The 21,495-nt window shown below is 40.8% G+C and overlaps 1 protein-coding gene across 1 annotated transcript; it reads left to right on the top strand.

Moving 5' to 3' along the window:
• Positions 1 to 561: 561 nt before the first annotated feature.
• On the top strand, positions 562 to 1,560 carry NPBWR1 (neuropeptides B and W receptor 1). Its single transcript, XM_016128927.2, has one exon. The coding sequence runs from the start codon at positions 562 to 564 to the stop codon at positions 1,558 to 1,560; it is 999 nt and encodes a 332-aa protein (XP_015984413.2).
• Positions 1,561 to 21,495: the final 19,935 nt, after the last annotated feature.

Here is a 21,495-nt window from a genome sequence, read left to right as displayed (position 1 = left end):
CCGCTCTCCAGACGGCTCCAGACCCTTTCCTAGCCACGTGAAGTCGAGACTGTAGTTGAGCTTGCCGTTAAAGAGGCGCACGGCACCTAGAGGGACCGACGCTTGCTTGCCACTGCAGAATTCGCTGGAGTGACCCGGGTCTGCCAGGGGTGTCCTAAAACAGGGGAGACAGGTGTTTTTCCTTGAAAAAGTAAGAGCTTTTTCCTTTCTGGCGCTTCGTTTGATGTATTCAACTGGTTAGAATAAGATTTCAACAGGTAGCAGAGTGCGATCACGTGGGAGCAGATTTGGGATGCTATCCCCCCCCCGCCCCCCAAAGTTGCAAGTCTACTAGCTTAACCTATGCTTTCAATTCCTCTTTTCAGCCCCCGGGATCCACAGCGATAGTGGGCTAGGAAGGCGGATGGGAACGCTCCTCCCCTAGAAAGGCCAGAAAAGAGCTTTGAGCGCCTCCGCTAGCTCCCCGGCGCACATCGGCGGGGACGCGGGGTTCGGGACCGCAGAGCTCCGCAGGGCCGCGGTAGAGCAAGCGGAATCGCTCGCCCTCCACCCCTCGTGGATATGTATAACGTGTCGTACTCGGAGCTGGGGCCTCCAAACACGTCGTGCGCCACTCCCGTGCTGGGCTGCCTCAATGCGTCGAGCCCGCCACCATCACCACCGCCACCGCCGCCGCCACTGGCCTTGGCGGTGCCAGTGGTCTATGCGGTGATCTGCGCCGTGGGGCTGACGGGTAACTCTGCCGTGCTGTACGTGCTGCTGCGGGCGCCCCGCAAGAAGACTGTCACCAACCTGTTTATCCTCAATCTGGCCGTCGCTGACGAGCTCTTCACGCTCGTGCTGCCCATTAATATCGCCGACTTCCTGCTGCGGCGGTGGCCCTTCGGGGAGCTCATGTGCAAGCTCATCGTGTCCATCGACCAGTACAACACCTTCTCCAGCCTCTACTTCCTCACAGTCATGAGCGCCGACCGCTACCTAGTGGTGCTGGCCACCGCAGAATCGCGCCGGGTGACGCGCCGCACCTATGGCGCTGCGTGCGCTGTGAGCCTGGCTGTGTGGGGGCTTGTGACTCTGGTCGTGCTGCCTTTCGCGGTCTTCGCCGGGCTCGACGACGAGCAGGGGCGACGCGAGTGCGTGCTCGTTTTCCCTCAGCCCGAGGTCTTCTGGTGGCGGGCGAGCCGCCTCTACACACTGGTGTTAGGCTTCGTCGTCCCGGTGTCCACCATCTGCGCGCTCTACGTCACCCTGCTGTGCCGGCTGCGCGCCATACGCCTCGATAGTCACGCCAAGGCCCTAGACCGCGCTAAGAGGCGAGTGACTCTTTTGGTGGTGGCGATCTTGGCCGTGTGCCTCCTCTGCTGGACACCCTACCACCTGAGCACCGTGGTGGCTCTCACCACCGACCTCCCGCAGACACCGCTGGTCATCGCGGTCTCCTACTTCATCACCAGCCTGAGCTATGCCAACAGCTGCCTCAACCCCTTCCTATACGCCTTCCTGGACGACAGCTTCCGCAGGAGCCTCCGCCAGATACTAGCGTGTCGCACCGCCGCCTGACCGCCCTGCGAGCCCTGCTTTCCCACTCCGGCTCCGCCCGGCACGCAGCGCTCGGAGTGCGCGCAGTCCCTGACCACAATCTTCCCCACTCCGCTCCCAGATTTGCTAGAGAAGCAGATTCTTGGACTCTGCCTCAGACCCAGTGAATCGGACGCCCTGTGGCTGCAATTTGAATTTGCCAGGCCTTCCAGGTGATGCAGGAGCACGCCGAGTGTGAGGAACAGTGCAGCCGAGAACGTACGCTGACAGCTTCCTAATGCCAAAGGCCACCGAGTCGACCCCTGAACTTGACACGGGAGAGGAGAGGAGGAAGGCAGAACTGCTGAGAACTCCCTTACAGTTCCCCTACTTCCCTCGCTCCCGAAGTGTGCGCAACCCGGGCTCTCTAGGTGGAGCTCTCAGCGCTCTGATGGAGTGAGAGCAGAGGATGCTGCAGGCGCCCGCCGGCGTCCGCTCCGAGCTCGCCTCCGCACTTTGCTGCTTGGGTTTTCAGTAGCAACTGTCTATGCTTCGCTAAAGCTGGCGAACAGCACGCCCGATCCCCTAGCCCTACTCTTAGTGCCGTAACAGCTGGAGAAGAGGGGCAAGGCGCCTGCGTTCCGCGCCCACTCCTCCGAGGTGCGGGGGCATGGCTGACAAGACTGCCCCGGCCTCTTTCCGACAGCCTGGCAGGACTGTGTGTGCGTGTGTGTGTCTAGCAGAGGCGTGGGGTGAAGGCGGCTGGAGCTTGGCTGTGACTCCTTACAGTAGTAATAAGACTAGTGATGAGTCCCCCCCTCCTGTTCCAGCCCCTTTTTTCTTTGCCTTTCCGCTTTCCTACCCCTGCTCTCACCTAAAATCTTCTACGACTCTTAGGCTTCAGGGGACTCGTCTTGCTCCGCTCAAGGAAAAGCCAAGAGCCAGAGTTGCCCAGGCACGCTATTGTGGCGCCCCCCTGCGGAGCCAGCTGCCTAGCTGGGAGCGTCCTGAAATGGATTACTGTATTTGTAGTTTAGCACACCTGCTAATTGACTCTCTACACCGCCTGCTTCCTAGTGGTCGCGCCCTTCTACAGGCGACTTCGTTATCCCCACATTCTTCAGCCCTCGTGGACCTCTGATACCACTTGGGCCAGTTCGTTTCAATTCTTTGCATATTGTTTTCCAGGACTGAGAACTTTATAAATATGTTTGTCCTATCCTCAAAAGTTTCTGTGAAGAGCAAATGAGATTAAAGAGAAATGTATATTCATTCTTTTATTCTCTTTCTCTTCGTATATGTCATCCCTTTCGCCTTAGGGAAAGTCAGGAAGCTGAAATGACTGAGGCCCTCATCTCTCTCTCTCTCTCTCTCTCTCTCTCTCTCTCTCTCTCGGATTTCTTTACACAGGGAGCTACAAATTAGACTCCTTTATTCCTTAGTCCCATACAGCACCTGGTAGTCAGGGGAACCTGGTGAATATTCGGTTCTGGAATCACAAGGAGGACCAGCCAGCACCCTACCTTTATTTTATCTCCACTTAGGGGAGGTGAAAGTGGATGAAGAGAGAGGACTGGCACTTGGGTTTACCCAACTGTCTGAAGTTTGTGCCTCAGACTACGGTAATTGATTATAGTTTTTTAAAAGGTAGTTGTTTTCTTTGGGAAGAATTCCATGGACATGAAAATTTCTAAAAATAATTGTTTCTTGTGGCTCAGTGTTAAGTGTGAGAAAGAGTGTTAGTGTCACCAGCAGGTTTTATTTACTTAATTTGATAGGCATTAATCAATTGCTCAAATATTTAGGTTCAAAGTGGCTTTAAAAAATATGTAGAAAAGAAAAACTCTCTTTTGTGGGGATGGGGGGGATACAAACCCACTCATGATATAGGTGAATGAGAATTGCTTCTTTAGCTCTTGAAATTATTAGCAACAATGAGGTAATTCATAGCAATCAGTTTAGAAAATCTTAATTTAGAAAACTTCTATTTTGAGTGACAGATAATAATAAATTGTTCAAAATACAGTTTTTTATTTTCAATGCATTTCAAATAATGGACATCATGATATTTGAACAGTCTTCTGGTAGTGGAATTCATTAGAGCATCTCTCAAATTTCTTGGAAACATTCTATTGATTTTTTTATGTCTCAAAAATTATTTTATGACTCCTCATTAATTTTTTTTAAATAAAACTTTAAGCTTAGAGTAACTGTCATATCATCTAAAGTGACAAACAAAGAGTAAAGTGACCACAGACAGAACCAAGTATAGTCATCTGGATTTGAAACCTCGTTTGTCTTCATAAACTCAATAACTGTACTTTGACATCCTCTGGACACAGATGGAGAGAGAGAGCTGAATGATACATCTGTCCACTGCATCATTCCTACCACAGATTGACCTGGAACTGCCTTAGAATCTCCTGCTAGGACTGCTGGAAAAACATATGAACTGACTTTGGCTTTGTTGTCCACAGAAAGGCACAGGTTGGCATCCTACTATGGCACATGTTTGATTAAACAGGACTCAGGAGCTAAGTTTCACCCTGGCTTTCTAAATCATTAGAAGAACTGTTGTATCATTATTTATAGGTTATTGCCTTCACATTAACATGTAGAAGTCCAGATTGTATGTCTCAGACTTCCTTTTGTGTCTTAGGTCTTATGTTAGATAAATGTGCAAATAGCCCTGTAAAAGTAGAATTTCTTTACATCATTGTACTGCAATTGTTTTAATTTTGTGTTGAATTCTTGCACTCTTCATGTAAACTATGTTATTTGATTATACTACTTCTGATATTTAAAAATGTCTATTTAGTTTTAGTTAACTTAGTAAAGTTCTGTGATGTATGTGCTTAGGCTTTCTCTTGAGCAATGCAGAAACTCTACTAGTCAATACTGAGAGAAATTCAGTTTAAAATAAAAGTTGAAACATTCTGTGCAATAAGTGAATATTCTACTGCCTGGGAAAATGGGACCCATAATTCAATCCCTGTAGTGTGTATGCATTATTAATTTTTAAAATACTGTCTTATGGAAAAGTTATCGAATAGATAAGCAGTGAATAAATAGAAGTATTTGACAGGACAAGATTAAGAAGGAAATTTTCCCCTTTTATTTTGGTTGAAAATGATGTATAACTGCTGATCAGCACAAAAACTCTAGAAAGTGTGCTGGGCAGAAAAATGATGCTAAGTTTTTATCATATAATCACAAAACTTGTTTCTTGAATATTTCTTGACTACACAGAGAAAGTGAAATGCAAGGAAGTGGATCAGTTTGGCCAGGCCCACAGAGGTCCATCTCGACCAATCAGAGCAATTTGATTCTACTTCTAGAAAATTTCCACCTCATCCTATTCCAGAAGAGATGAAGTTTGTTGTGATGTGTTACTTGGAATTATTAGATCATAAAAAACATTAATGTCTGAAATACTGAATGGATCAAGCAGTATATATCTATTACATCAATGTCATACAAAGGGAGGATAAAATTTAATAATAAAAATTCAGTCCTAATTCAGAGTGTTGAAAGTTTATGGTGTTGTTAAAGGTTATATAATAATTAAAATTCCTTGGCCAAGGGTGGCTGCACCGGAACATTGTAATCTGCATGCTTTATTCATATAGAGTTGCCCTCCAAGGCATAACATTTATGTAGAATAGAGTGTTAATGATACTTTCATTTTTTTAATTATTTAAAAAATTTTTCAATTACAGTTGGCATACAGTATTATATAGTTTCAGGTATACAACATGATGATTAGACATTTATATAACTTACAAAGTGATCACCCTGATAAATCTAGTACCTATCTGACACCATACATAGTTATTACAATAGTATAGACTATATTCTTTATGCTCTAGTTTACATCCCCATGACTACTTTGTAACTAACAATTTGTATTTCTTAATTTATTCTCCCTCTTCACTCCCCTAAGCTCCCTCCCTTAGGCTACCATCAAATTGTTATCTGTATTTATGAGTTTGTTTCTGTTTTGTTTGTTTATTTTGTTGATTTCACATGTCTTTCCCTTTCTGACTTAATCCACTCAGCACAGTACCCTCTAGCTCTATCTATGATGTTGCAGATGGTAAGATTTCATTTTTTAAAATTTATTTTTATGGCTGGGTAATATTCCATTGTATATATGTACTACCTCTTCTTTATCTGTTCATTCATTGATGGACACCCAGGTTGCCTCCGTATTTTGGCTATTGTAAATAGTGCTGCAATGAACATATGGATGCACATTTACCTTTAAAGTAGTGTTTTGAATTTCTTTGGATAAATACTCAGAAGTGAGATTATTGGGTCCTTCTTTGTCTCTTGTTATAGCCTTTATTTTAAAGCCTATTTTGTCTGGTATAAGTATTGCTACCCAAGCTTTTGTTCGTTTCCATTTTCATGAAATATCCTTTCCTTTTAGTCTGTGTGTGTCTTTCGATCTGAAATGACTTTCTTGTAGGCAGCACATTAAGGGTCTTGTTTTCTTATCCATTCTGCTACTGATGTCTTTTAATTGGAGCATTTAATCCATTCATATCTAAAAAAATGTTGATAGATATATAGTTATAGTCATTTTATTAAATTTTTGATTTCTTCTTCTTTCTCCCTCCTGCCCTCCTTCCGCATTCTTCTCCTTTTCCAGAAGTCTCTCTAACATTTCTTGTAGTACTTGTTTGGTGTTGATGAACTCCTTTAGCATTTTATCTGTCTTTTGATTCTAAATGATAGCCATGCTGGGTAGCATAATCTTGGTTGTAGGTCCTCACTTTTCACCACTTTGACTATTTTGTGCCAATCCCTTTGGCCTGTGAAGTTTCTGTTGAGAAATCAGCTGACAGTATTATGGGAACTCCCTGATAGGTAACTAATTGATTTTCTCTTGATGCTTTCAAGATTCTCTCTGTGTCTTTAACCTTTGGCATTTTAATTATAATTTGTCTTGGCATGGGCTTCTTTGAGTTCATCTTGTTTGGGACTCTTTGAGCTTTCTGTGTTTGTATGTCTATTTCCTTCACCAGGCTAGGGAAGTTTTCTGTCATTATTTCTTCATATAAATTTTCAATTCCTTGCTCTCTTTTCTTCTTCTTCTGGTCCCCCTATTATGGGAATGTTGGTACACTTGATGTTGTCCCAGAAGCCTTTTAAACTATCCTCATTCGTTTGGATTCTTTTCTTGTTGCTATTCTGATTGGGTGTTTTCTGCCACTTTACCTTCTAAATCACTGATGTGATTCTCTGCTTCAACTAATCTACTGTTGATTCCTCCTAAGGTATTCTTTATTTCAGTTCAGCTATTGTATTCTTCATTTCTGACTGGTTCTTTTTTACATTTTCTATCTCCATTTTTGTGTTTTCTATCTCTTTGTTAAAGTTCTCACTGAATTCAGCTACTCTTCTCCTAAGTTCATTGAGCATTCTTATAACCAATGTTTTGAATTCTATCTAGTAGATTGTTTTTCTCCATTTTGTTTAGTTCTTTTTCTGGAGCTTTGTTCTGTTTTTTAATTTGAGACATGTTTCTTTGTCTCCCCATTTTGGCTGCCTCCTTGTATTTTTTTCTATGTATTAGCTGGGGCTGCTATATCTCCCTGTCTTAATAGAATGGCCTTATGTAGTCAGTGTCTGTGCGGCCAAGTGACATAATCTCCCTGGTCACCTGAGTACACCTGAGCTGAGTGTTCCAGGTGTATCCCTTGTAAGAGTTGTGTGTGCCCTTCTGTTGTGGTTGAGCCTTGGTTGCTCTTTGCAAATCAATGGGAGGGATTGACCTTCAGGCTGATCGATTGTGAAGACTGGCCATGACTACAGTGGAAGAGCTGTTGTACTGGGGCTGACCTTCTGGGTCAGGATTTGTTTTAATGTGGCTCTGATGCCTGCCCAGTCTGATTGACACCTCTATTTCTATAGAACAGAGTTTTGCGATGGATAACATTATCCTTGAATTTAGGGCAAGATACATTTGTTTATTTATACCATATCTCATAAGGTTACATGAAGACATATCACATCACTTAAAAAAAAAAAAAAGATGAAAAAGAGCAGAAAAGTTAAAATGACATCTCTGAGAAACTCTTTTAAAATAGATAAGCTGCATGTTCCTCACAGGTCAGAACAAGGTTTCTCTTTTGACAAATATCTACTGGCAGCAAGAATAGATTACATTCTTTGCAAAGGCCTCAAGTGCCCCAGTGGATCATGGCCTAGGGAGTCAGCTCACATCTTTCTGTGAAATCTGGATCCTCTGCCAAGGACTGTGCAACCAGTAAAGGTGTCCTGAGGCTGAGTCATTGACTGCACTAACTAGGCCACTGCATACCACAGAAGAACGGGTGGAATTACAATGTTGAATTGTGGAAGAGAGATGGTTATTGCTGCCAAAGACAGGGACTTGCCATTTATGGATACTAAAAAGTAACAAAATGGTTTTGTGGTGGCTCTTCTATTTGAAAAATTAGTTAACTTTAAACAGTAGTGAATTATCAGGAAAAAAAACTATTTAGTATAGGTTATACAAATGAAGCAATTGTAATTCGAAAAGATCTAAATATTTGCACTTGGAAAAGTACCGAATATATTCGTATTCTCCTATAGCACATTGTTTTGAAACCTGTAACTCCTGCTTCTCACATAACTATTGCTCTTATTGCCATATTTTTATTTGTTTTCTTTACTGGGGAAATACAGGGATCCTAGTTAAAAGGGAGTTTCTCACATACTTCTTAAAGAAATTGCATCTCGGGTTTATTATTGTCATTTTTTATTATGTTTAAAATTCATGGTGTACCTTTAAATATATTTATTTAAAATTCAAATGTATTTTAAATACACAAAGTATATTAAATAATGAGACCTCTTATGATTTCTACACTACCAGTTGAAAGGAAGAATGCATTTATTTCTCTCACTTTCTATTGAATTTTTTTGGAATGATGTTAATAACTCATTCAGTGTTTTGAGATATTACTTAAATATTTAAGCCCAATGCATGTTTAATTTTTATTTCTGAAGTAGTTTTATTTTTTAAAGTTATACAGATGCATAATTTAAACTTCAAAACTTAAAACTTTGAAACCCTGGTTTTACTGAGAGACTAATAACCAGCAGTCTTTCCATCCCTGAATCTTTTTTAGAACTAATTTGGTTGTGTTTTCTGGGATTTATCTCCCTATTGCTAAATTATAGGTTTACATCTCAATGTTATAATTCATTAAATTTAGACATTATAAGTAAAAGCGTTGGGGGAAGTGCTGGTACTTTTGAAAGCTACTTGTTTTAAAGGAAGTCTCTCCATTCATTCTATTTTCAGACTTTTACTTTGTCTCCCTATTTTTGTTTCAATACTTGGTTCCTGTATTTCGCACTGCCTGATTCCCTGTGTCCAGTGCATCTCTGGGTACAATCTTTCCGGAGCATGAGCTTCATCTCCCACAGGTTTAGGGAGGAAGGCCACTTCTGGCTGCATGTGCATGTGTCAGACTCGACAGTCTAAGCACTCCTTATACAAACTTCTGTTTTTACATATCACTCACAACTCCTGTAGGCAAGGCGGCCTTCTGGGGTGCTTTGGAGGCAAATCAGATTGGATAGAGTTGGTGTGTCCCTCTGTAGGTATTTCTTCCCTTTGCTACTTACAAACGCTCCTTCTGCTACCATCCTCTCAAAATCTGCTTTCTCCATTCTGTTGTCTCTGATCCAGTTGTCTTTGTCCATTTAAAATTTTTCTTTCCTATTACTATAGAAGGAGTTTAAGAGAAAATAACAAGAAAAAACTGTATATATGTCATCATTTTTAAACTAGTATATACATGTATTGTATGTATAAGTACATGTATTAGTGTGTGTGTGTGTGCGCGTGTATGTGTGTGTGTAAAACAGGTATGATAGAAATTTTAGTGAAACTTCTTATTGGCCTTAAAGAACTCAGTAAAAAATCAGTTACTTGGAAGAAGCTTAGTGTCTAAAGATATATAAGTCATCCAAAATGTCATAAAATGGGAATTAAAAGATAAATTCAAGCAATCTTAAGTATTATGTTTCTCTGTCAACAAGCATTCTTATATTTGGAAATACCTAAATGCATTTGGTAAAGACAACCTAATCCACTTGAAGCAGAACTTTATCTGCATATAATTCAGTGCCACTTACATGCCCAGGCACAGCTGACATGGGCAGCATCATTCGGATCTTCCCAGGCTGCTTTTGAGACCCATTTAGTCAGATTCCAGGAAGCAGGAGTTCTAAAGCTCCCAGACTGGACCGCAGAATAAGGTAACGTGGAGCAAAGCCACTCAGCTGACACACCTCTGTGGAGAATAAATGCTTGCCATTATTTGCCACTAAAATATTTGCTATGATTGTGGTAAAAACAGAGACACCTGACCAGATTTTACTCTCACACATATCATTACTTGAATAACTGATTTGGGAACTGCTTTGACTGATAGTATTCAAAAACTTGCTCTTTTTCTTGCCTCATCATTGTTTAAGTTATAGTTTATAATAACAAACTAGAATCATTCAAGTAACTAATCATAGTGCCTAAAATATCAAAATATTGATTGCTTAGATTTCTCAGAACAGAAGTGTCTCTTGCTTGTAGGTTTTTTTGTTTTTGTTTTTGTTTGTTTTTTTTAATCATATAAGAATTATTTCTTGGCCTGCTGGCATGTTTCAAAGCTCTACTATTTTCCTGCCATTAGTACATGGAAATATAAATAACCCTCAAATAAACATTGTTTTTGTGCTCCATAAGTGAAAATGAAAACTGGTTTAATTAATTCTATTTGTTATTTCAGTAGGAGGAGCCAAATTGATAAAATGTCTGTGGGGGCTAGGTTTTTTTCCTACTCTTCAAGGCTTTTATAAAAGTTGGGCTTACCTGCCACCTCAAGAATGACTTATGCAGAAAAATAAGGCTTTGTAGTTGCAGCTGTGCTTTTTTTTTTTTTATAAATATACTATACTCAGAAAACTTCAGGAAAAAAATTTTTTTCACTTGTGTTCTTGTTTTTTATAGGTTTCCTAATTATTGTTTCTAATAGCATACTATTCCATAGTGAAAATATAATAATCTTTGTTATTTCTCTATTGCTGTTTCTTCATTATTCTTAAAATATTTTTTCTTATTACTGTATGGGTATCTTCATCTTTATTCATATGTTTCATCTTTATTTTATTTTTATCATTTCTATATGGTATGGCTAGAGGTGGAATTACTCTCTCAACTTCTCAAATCTAAGTCTGAAGCCTTTTCATCTTCCCCATTTCCCTCTTGTTGTGTGGGGAAGTCTCTCCCAAATCAAACAGCAACCACATTGCATGTGCTCTCCACTCTTTTTCTTCTCACCTGCTCAAAAATTTATTCCTTTCAGCTATCCTCATTCTCTCCTAAATTATCTTCATCTACCTTCTACTATATAATATTTATTGGCATTCAAACATTCTAATATCTTCAGCGATACAAAAAAGCTTCCTTAGACTTTTCTTTGCAGATGAATGCCAGCTAATAAATGTATAAGGAATGGCAGAATTAGAAAAATCACCATTCTGCAGTTAGAATATCAATGACTTTGTAATATTGATTCAAGCACAGCTTATCAATGGGTACCAAAACTATTAAGTAAAAGATTTATTGAGAACGGAATATCTTTATGGTGTCAAAATATCACCCAAAGGATTGCTTGTTAATTGCAAGAGTAAAAATTTACCTTCATAAAGGAGAAATCTGGTTGAGTCATCTAGTAACCCATTTTAGTATAATTAATGACAAGACAACCTGACATTGTGGGCTATGTACAGCAACATATACATATATTTATGCATATACATATATCATGCAGTATGATATATACAAGACCACTGTGATGTTTTTAACTGTAACTTAATCAAACATTTGACTAAGTTCTGGTTAACAGAGAAAAATTGGGAATAGAAGAATAGGGGAAAAAAATACCATGAAGAAACAATGACACAAATCTTAAATGGGGAAAATTCTATAAGACAACCATCTTATTGAATTTTTCAAAAAATCAATGTGATGCACAACCACAAGAGATGAGGAAAATGTTCTAGATTAAAAGAGGCTAAAGAACAATAATGATTAAAGACAATGTAGATCTTAATTTGAAATACCAGCTGTAAAAGGGTTTCAGGGATTTTTTTTTTTTTTTAATTTCTTTGAGGTGATAATGATACTTTGGTTATATAAGAGAATTTCTCCATTCTTGGGACATAAAAGTATAAACATTTAGAGATGAAGTGTCATGATATCTTTCATTTACTTTCCAACTATCTGGCAATATATCTATCTGTGTGTATCTATAAAAACAAAGCAAATATATCAAAATATTTACAGATAGATGGGAAACAAATGTTCATTGTATTTTTAACTGTTCTGTATGTTTAAAGAACTTCATAACTTTTCTGTATGTTTACTTTTTATACTTTTTCTGTATGTTCAAACATCTTTTGCAGAAAGAAAATACGAACTAAAAAAGGAGAAATAGTCTTTGACTATATGCCTCTCCTAAGTCTATTGATCCTTTACCTACATCCCTCTATAGCCAGTCTTCAGAGAGTTGCACCACGTTTTGTCTGCTCCTCCTCCCTCTTGTCCTCTCTGCAGTGCATTGTAATCTTATTTTCCCCAAACTATCAACCCAACCTTTTTGGTCCTCCTCTTTTTTTATTTTACCTCAGTGTTGGTGGCTCTCAATTCTAGCTTTCTTTCTCTGCACACCTTCTGCCAGAGATCTGAACAAATCTGAGGTGCCAAATCTGAATTCACTGATGATGCCCAGATTTTCTGTCCAGCAAACATTTCCTCTGATATTTAGACTTGTATGCCTAACTTCTACTTAACATCTATACTTGGATGTCTCAAAACAATCTTGTGTGTAACAAGCCTCTAAAAAGAACATTTGGATGGCATCAGGAACATGGTGGAGTGACAGGTCTTCCTGCATCTCTCCCCTTGAAATAACAATAAGCTGAACATCTAAAACTCAACAAAAAACACCAAACTGCATACCAGCACATTTGAGCATGGGATCTGCATGTAAGAGTTAACATAGGTCAGAAACCCAGGAGCTGAGACTGGAAAAAACAAAGAAGCTGCCTTCTCTCAGCCAGAGCACCCTGCAGGAGGAGGGGGAGGGAAGAAGCTGTGACAGGTTCCCTGAATAGCCCTGCCTGGGAGAGCTGTGAGCTCCGTGCGGTGGTGGCAGTGCCTGGGTATGAGGGCAGGAAGCAGACAAGTGTTGATTGCAGAGAAACAATAGTTGATTATTATTAGCTGTGGTTGCAAAATGCGAGGCTGAGCCGCAGCCCCCAGACCCCAACACAGAGAGTCCTTCCCCCTATATCCTCTGAGACTGAATACAGTGGAATCTGGACAAATGCTACAGAACTGTTGCTAACACTGACAGGAACTGAGACTGAGGGTAGAGAGTATGATTAAACACGTACAAGGGAAAAAAAATGGCATTATTAAGGGTTTTTATAAAGCAGGGATCTAAGAGGCTTAAGTTCCACCTCCTGGAAACCAAAAGAAAAATGCCTTCATTGCAACAGGCTAAAGAGAGATCTTTATATAATAAATCTTCTTTCTGGAAAAAAAGGCGAGTAGGCAGCTCAGAAAGAAAGAAAAATCTCCAGAAAATCAGTTTAAAGACATAGAAGTGTGTAACTTAAATGACAGAAAATTCAGGAAGGGACTTCTGAAAAAAACTCAATGAGATCCAAAACAATTCATATCAATAATTTCAGGAACTGAAAAAACAATTAGATGCACAGAATGAGTTCTTTAGCAAGGTGATTGAGACCCTCAAAAAGAACCAAACGGAATTTCTGGAGACGAAGAACACATTGAAAGAGATGAAAAATAAAATAGCAAGTTTGGGAAATATAGTCACCCAAATGGAGGGAAGGATCAGTGATATCAAAGACAGAAATCCAGAAATAAATCAGAAGAAAGAAGAGAGAAACCAAAGAATGAAAAATAGTGAAAGAGAAATACAAGAACTAGCTCATACCATCAGGAGAGGAAACATAAAAATAATAGGCATTCTTGAAGAAGAGGCGCAGAAACTTGAAAGCATTTTCAGAAATCTAAGGAATGAGCTGGAGCTTGGAATTTAAAGTCAGCAGAACATCCAATTATTTCAACCCAAAAAGACCTTCTTCAAGACACATTGTATTAAAGTTATCAAAAATCAATGACAAAGAAAGAATTCTCCGGGCAGCCAGGGAAAAGAAGATGTTAGCCTATAAGGGTAAACCCCTTTGATTATGTAGGACTTCTCAGCACAAACCTTACAGGTCAGAAAGGAGTGGAATCTAATATTTAAACTATTAAGTGAAAAGAACTACCAGTCAAGAATAAAGTACCCAGCTAAGTTCTCCTTTAGATATGAAGTAGAAATAAAGACCTTTCCAGACATATAAAAATTGAAGGAATTCTCCAATGAGGCCTGCATTACAGGAAATACGGAAAGGGGTCAGTTCACTTAAAACAAAATGGTAAAAAGAAAAAAAAAACATAACTAGCAGGCAGATAGCAGAGGAGTGCGACCGCTACTAAGAACAGGGCATTATAAACTTAAACGATAAGGAGAGCTTTGTTATAGTAAGATAGCATACATAGGGACAAATTGAGATAACAATGACTGAAAAGGGGAGGATTCGAAGATCTAAATTCACAAAGGAAAATAGAGATAAGGCACACACAGCAGTAAAGGGACTATAGCTATCCTTTACATATTCGTAATGGTAACCACTGCCAAAAATTCAAAACTGAAGCATATAACATAAAACGAGAAGGACAAGAGGGAAAACCCTTAAAAACCAACCAAAATAAAGAAAACAGACACACAAGGACAAGAAAGCAATGGAAACACTGAGCTACCAGAAAGGAAAAGAAAAAATGGCTATAAGAAGACCTCATATTTCAATAATCATCCTAAATGTTAATGGATTGAATTCACTAATAAAATGCACAGAGTTGCAGAATGGATCAAAAAATAAAACCCAACCATATGCTGCCTCCAGGAGACACATCTCAGCTCCAAAGACAAATATAGACTCAAAGTGAAAGGTGAAAATGATATTTCAAGCAAATGGCATTCAGAGAAAAGCAGGAGCAGTGGTACTAATATCAGACAAAATAGACTTCAAAATAAAAAAGATAAAGAAAGATATTGAGGGACACTTCATAATGATTAAGGGAATCATGCACCAAAAAGACATAACACTTATTAATATCTACGCTTCCAATCAGGGAGCCCCAAAATACATAAAGCAGTTATTAATGGAACTAAAGAGAGAAACAGACCAAAACGCTATCACAGTAGGGAACCTAACTACCTCACTATCGGATAAACAGATCATCCAAACAGACAATTAATAAGGAAGTAACATCCTTAAATAACACATTAGATCAACTGGACAAAATTGACATTTACAGAATGTTCCATCCCAAAGCAGCTGCTTATACATTCTTCTCTAGTGCACTTGGAACATTCAAAAAGATTGACCACGTAGTGGGACACAGAGATAGTTTCAACAAATATGAGAGGGTTGAAATTATACTACCCATATTCTCTGATCATAATGCTTTGAAGTTGGAGATCAACTGTAAAAAGAAAGCAGGAAGAACCACAAATACATAGAGATTAAACAGCATGCTACTAAAGAGTGGCCGGGTCAGACAAGAAATAAAAAGAGAGATCAAGAGATACATAGAAATAAATTGTAATGATAGTACAACATATCAAAATTTTGGGAACATGGCAAAAATGGTCATAAGAGGAAAGTGGATATCATTACAGGCCTATCTCCAAAAACAAGAACGAGCCCAAATAAACAACATAACACTTCATCTTAAAAAACTAGAAAAGGAAGAACAAATGAAGCCTAAAGTCAGCATGTTGTAGCCGCCAGCCCCCCGAAAGACACACGGACCACTGGAACTCAGTGAGTTATAGGAAACACTCTTTATTCAGCCAGCTGGGTCTGCCAGGGGTACACAGACCTCAAATCAAAAAGCCCAGAAATGTAGAGATACAGGGGTTTTAAGCCCCAAATCCCATTCTTCATTCTGTCTAAACACAAAGATCTATCTTTCTTCTATTCATTACCTGTCAACTCACAGGTCAGGTGGATAAGCCGGGGTACAGAAGCAGAAAGCTTATTGTTAGAATGTTATGTTCCCATGGGTGACAGCCTATGTTCCCATTGACATAGCCATGTTCCCATGGACACAGCCAAGTAGTAATTTTCCTGCAGGTAATAAATTTCTAGCAATCATCTTTCAGCCATTAAATTCCCCACTGGCCTTAGCAGACAATCAAATCTTTGATTCTTCATGTGGAATTTGTTCATAGCCTCTATTCTGTAATACTAAAAGTCTAATAGAATTAATTTTAATTAAGGAAACATGGGCCAAAAGTTAACAAGAGGAGGAGGATGATTACAGGTCTAGCTACAGCAGATAAAAGGGTTGTTAGCCATGATGACCAATTGAACATTCTATGAAACTAGTTATTTGATTCCAGTCTCTAACTTTCTCTGGCATCTAAATTTCTCTGTACTAGTAGTAAGCTTTTGCTAATTACTCCAGAGTTATTGGTATAGAAGCAACAGGTTTCACCTAGAGCTATACATAATCCATCTTGTTATAAGAATAATAAATTTAACCCTCTTTTATTCTGAAGGACTACTTCTGCTAGCGAATCGACTTGAAGTTCTAGCCTGCTGAGCTCAGTTAAGTTTAGGGGAGTTCCTACCCCGATATAATAAGGGAGTTTGGGGTTTAGACATAACCAACAATCTTGTCCTATGTCCGGGGTGGTCTTATTTAAGACCTTGTATATTTTTAGCAAAGTTATTAACATTCCTTCTGGTTCTGGTTGTGGCTGGTCGAATACCTGGGCTAAAGAGGAAAAGAGGAAGAAACAGAGGGCTATACTTATGTACACTGAGTCTTAGTCATAAGGGCCTGTCTTCTTGAGCTGTCCACTCTCGTGCTGCCTTTACATGGGAGTGATAAATCCATGATGGGATGCCGTCTACTTTAACTGCAGTGGGCGTTGTCAGGTAGACAGTGAAGGGTCCTTTCCATTTGGGTTCTAATCTTTTGGAAGTGAACTTCCGTATCTACACAGAGTCCCCAGGCTGAAACTGATGGGGAAGTCCATCTCCTGGAGCTGAGTGGACAGCACAAAAACGGGACCAAATCTCCTTCTGTACACTTTAAAGGGCCTGTAAAGACTCAAGTAAGACAAGGTTATGCAGTTCTGCCTTTTTTTTTTCATCTTCTATTCTAAATATTAAAGGTGGGGGTTTCCAAAGAAAATTTTAAATGGGGTGAATCCATTAATATACAAAGTACACTTGCTTGGAGAAGAACAAAGGGGAGACGTTCTACCCAAGTCTCACCAGTTTCTAATCCTAATTTGACTAATGTCTCTTTTAGGGTCTGATTTATTTGCTCTACTTGGCCCTAACTGTGGGGCCAGTAGGCACAGTGGAGTTTCCATTGCAAATTTAGGTAGCTAGCCAATTGCTGTGATACCTTTGCTATGAAGGCTGGCCTGTCATCTGACCCTAAAGTTCTGGGGAGACCAAAACAAGGGAGGATTTCTTGTAGTAGTTTCTTAGTAACTACTAAGGCAGTGTCTTTCCTGGTAGGGAAGGCCTCTACTCATCCTGAAAAGGTGTTTGTAAAAACAAGTAAATATTTGTAGCCTTCCACACTCGGGGTTACATCAGTGAAATCGACTTCCCAGTGGTCCCCTGAATGAGTTTCTCTTTCCCTGTGCCTAGTTTCTTCTATCTTCCCCTTCTTTGGATTAACTGGGTCACAAGACGGGCATTATGAGGCAATCTCCTCTGTGGTTCTCCTTTCTTCTGGAGCATCTTAGTTCACCCTCGGTATGTGGTCTGGTGTAGTTAGTGGAGGAGAGTCCTTCCAAGGGCCTGTGAGAGTCCGATTTTTTTTTTTCATCTGGGGTCGTCCACCACTCCTGTTGGTTCCTAGTGACTCCCTTATCTTGAAAACATATGTTCTCTTCCACCGTATAGGTCGGAGACAGAGGCAGTTCTGGGTAAGGGACAACAGTCAGTAGATGTGGTGGGGGCCCACCTGGCCTTGTGGCTGCTGCTCTTGCCTTTGCATTGGCTCTTTACAAAGAACAATAGCAAGAGCCTTAGGCATCTATATGGCTTCAAATAAGGCTAAGATCTCCTCCTTGTTCTTAATGTCCTTCTCAGCTGAAGTCAGAAGCCCTCTTTCCTTGTAGATGGCTCCATGTACATGTGCAGTGGCAAAGGCGTATCAGCTATCAGTGTATATTGTGACTGTCTTATCCTTTCCCCATCTTAGTGCCTCAGTGAAGGCAATGAGTTCTGCCTTTTGAGCAGAAGTCCTGTGGGGAAGAGCTTGTGACCAGATAGTGCCAGTTAGAGTTACGATCACTGCCCCAGCATACCTCCTTCCTTCTAGTTTGAAGCTGCTCCCATTCATGAACAGAACTTCATCAGCCTCAGTCAGAGGGGAGTCTTTGAGGTCTGGCCGCAAGGAATACACAGCATCTGTGAAATCTGTGCAATCATGAACGGGGGTCTCGGGGTTTGAGTCTGGCAACTGATTGGCTGGGCTGATGACAGTAGCTTTGGATTTTGGCCATACATTTGGGGTCATCTGGTGTCTCCCTGTTGTTGAACACTTTTTGGGCTATCTCAACAAGTTGGGACAGGTTCTTCCTTGGAAAACCTTCTAATTTTTCGGATATTAGGGGCTGCCTGAGTAGCAAAGGCTATATTAATTTCCTGCTGGTTCTCAGGGGCCTCAGGATCAATGGGGGCATATACCCGGTATACTTCGTTCAAGAGACCCTCCAGGGGATTCCTGAGGTCCCTGTCTGTATAACTTTAGTTACCTTAGAAAGGTTAGTTGGCTGGCGAGCAGCCATCCTAATTCCCCCAATTAGAATCTGGTGGTACGAATATAATGTCATTCTCCTTGCCTGAGAATTGTGTCTGGGCGGGTGGAGGGAAATTCCTCTTCAATCTGTTCCCCTGCTTCCTCATCTCTCCTCCCTCCCACAGATAGCTTTTATGTTTCAGTCCGAATGCATCCACGTTCTTCTGAAGGGTCAAGAGGGTAATTAAAAGCTGTCAGCAATCGTCCCAGGTGGGGCAGTGAGTCTGAAAGACACTTTCTAAGAGTCCCATTAATGCCTGAGTTTCTCAGAGAAAGGCAGATTCTGTGCCTTCCAGTTGTACAGGTCACTAGTCGAGAAAGGCACATAAACCATAAAGGGCATGTCAGTGTGCTGCCCTTGGGGTGGTGCTTCTCACAAGGGGAGGATGGCCAGGGTGGTGGTATTGGCTGATGGCCCGCCCGGAGCAGGAGCTGGAGGCCCATAGAGGTTACCTGCTGGCCATCTGAGGAGGTAAGGTGGTTCTACTTGGCCTCTGTTGTCCTGGATTATAGGGTGGGGGAAGGTCACTGTCCTCTGGTGGAGATTGGAGAACTGAGGGACTGGTCCGTCCAGGAGATTCAGTTGCTGCATGTTTCAGGGTGCCCACAACTAAAATCTGTGCCCCCAGAGCAAGGGCACACCGGCGGAGTCAAGGAGGGGGTTCTGAACAAGGTTTAACCATTGATAGGTGCAGGAAACTGATCAGGATGTCCCAGGTCTCCCGTGACAAACTTCCAAACGTTCCTCACCAAACCCTTGTCAAAAGAGCCCTCCGGAGGCCAGTTTACATCAAAAGACAGCCACTCAACTTTACACAATGCTCTTAGTCTGCCTGGAGAAAACTTTATGTCATAGTTAGCTCCCTCTCTACAAACCCGTCTTTGAAATGTCACAGGAGACACCCTAAGGGTGTCTTCTGTGAACTCAGGCTTCCCCCCATTACTTGCGCAGAAAACACAAAACAGAAAACACAAAACAGACACTCAGACAAGAACAATTACTGAGGTTCAGGTGGACCCAGAGAAGTCCACCACCTACAATCTAGACAGGACCAGAGACAATAAATAGAACCTGACAACAGAGCACAGGAGGTGGCGTCCCATGGCCTGGCCGTGGTCTGGGAGTTATGACTGCATCCAGTCTCTCCACGGACCCCCAATGACCGGTCAACAGAACCAGGAAGGTACCTTTTATCCAGACGCTGAGGCCTCGAAGATTCCAGGTTCCCGTCGGGACCAGGAACAAAGAGTGTGTCCTGCAGTTGTGTCCTTGATGATTGCATTAACCCCGTCACGGCATTCAAGGGCCTTGGAATGTCTCAGGTTGGCCATCCCTTTGAATCTGTAACAGGAACAGCAATCACTTTGGAGGCCGTTCCGGTCTTAGATCTCAGGGGCCCTCCCTGAGTACTCTCCGGGGCTCCCAAATGTTGTATCCACCAGCCCCCAAAAGACACACGGACCACCAGAACTCAGTGAGTTATAGGAAACACTCTTTATTCAGCCAGCTGGGTCTGCTGGGGGTACACAGACCCCAAATTAAGCAGCCCTGAAATGTAGAGGTACAGGGGTTTTAAGCCCCAAATCCCATTTTTCATTCTGTTTAAACATAAAGGTCTATCCTTCTTCTATTCATCACCTGTCAACTCACAGGTCAGGTGCATAAGCGGGGGTACAGACGCAGAAAGCTTATTGTTAGAATGTTATGTTCCTGTGAGTGACAGCCTATGTTCCCATTGACATAGCCATGTTCCCATGGACACAGCCAAGCAGTAATTTTCCTGCAAGCAATAAATTTCTAGCAGTCATTTTTCAGCCATTACAAGCAGAAAGAAAGAAGTAATCAAAATTAGAGCAGAGATAAATGAAATTGAAAACAAAAAGACAATAGAAAAAATAATGCAACAAAAAGCTGGTTCTTTGAGAAGGTTAATAAAATTCACAGTAATCAAAACAGCATGGTATTGACAGAAGAACAGACACACAGACCAGTGGGAAAGAATCGAGAGTCCAAAAGTCAACCCATATTTATATGGACAAATAATTTTCTTCAAAAAAAGCCAAAAACATACAGTTAGAAAGGAAAGCCTCTTCAATAAATGGTGCTGAGAAAACTGGAAAGCCACCTGCAAAAGAATGAAACTAGACTGTTGTCTATCACCACACACCAAAATTAACTCGAAATGGATTAAGGACCTGAATATAAGACCTAAAACGATAAAATGCATAGAAGAAAGCATAGGAACAAAATTGAAGAACCTTGGACTTAAAGAGGATTTTATGAATTTAACCTCAAAGGCAAGGGATGTAAAAGCTAAAGTAAATGAATTGGGACTACATCAAACTAAAAAACTTCTGTTCAGCAAAAGAAACCATTAATAAGGTAAAAAGACAACCACCTGAATGGGGAAATATATTTACAAGCAACACCTGCAATAAGACCTTAATATCCAAAATATACAAAGCACTCATACCAGTTAATAACAACAAAAACAAACAAACAATCCAATCAAAAAGTGGACAGAGGATCTGAACAGACCCTTCTCCCTAGAAGACATACAAATGGCCAAAAAATATATGAAAAGATGCTCATCATCACTAGTTATTAGAAACATGCAAATCAAAACCACAAAGAGATACCATCTCACTCCTGTTAGAATGGCTATAATCAACAGGACAAGTAATAACAAATGTTGGAGAGGATGCGGAGAAAAAGGACCCCTCATACACTGTTGGTGGGGATGCAAACTGGTATAGCCACTATGGAAAACAGTATGGAGGGTCCTCAAAAAACTAAGAATTGATCTACTATATGATCCACTAATCCCTCTACTGAATATTTACCCCAAAGACTTGGAAACCCATATCCAAAAAGATATTTGCACACCTATGTTCATAGCAGCATTATTCACAGTGTCCAGGACATGGAAGCAACCAAAATGTTGGCTAAAGATAGTTGGCTAAAGAAGCTGTGATACATATAT

This window comes from Rousettus aegyptiacus, unplaced genomic scaffold (assembly GCF_014176215.1).
Source record: "Rousettus aegyptiacus isolate mRouAeg1 unplaced genomic scaffold, mRouAeg1.p scaffold_m13_p_15, whole genome shotgun sequence".
NCBI classification, from domain to species: Eukaryota; Metazoa; Chordata; class Mammalia; order Chiroptera; family Pteropodidae; genus Rousettus; species Rousettus aegyptiacus.
This window is presented reverse-complemented; position numbering and strand designations above follow the sequence as displayed.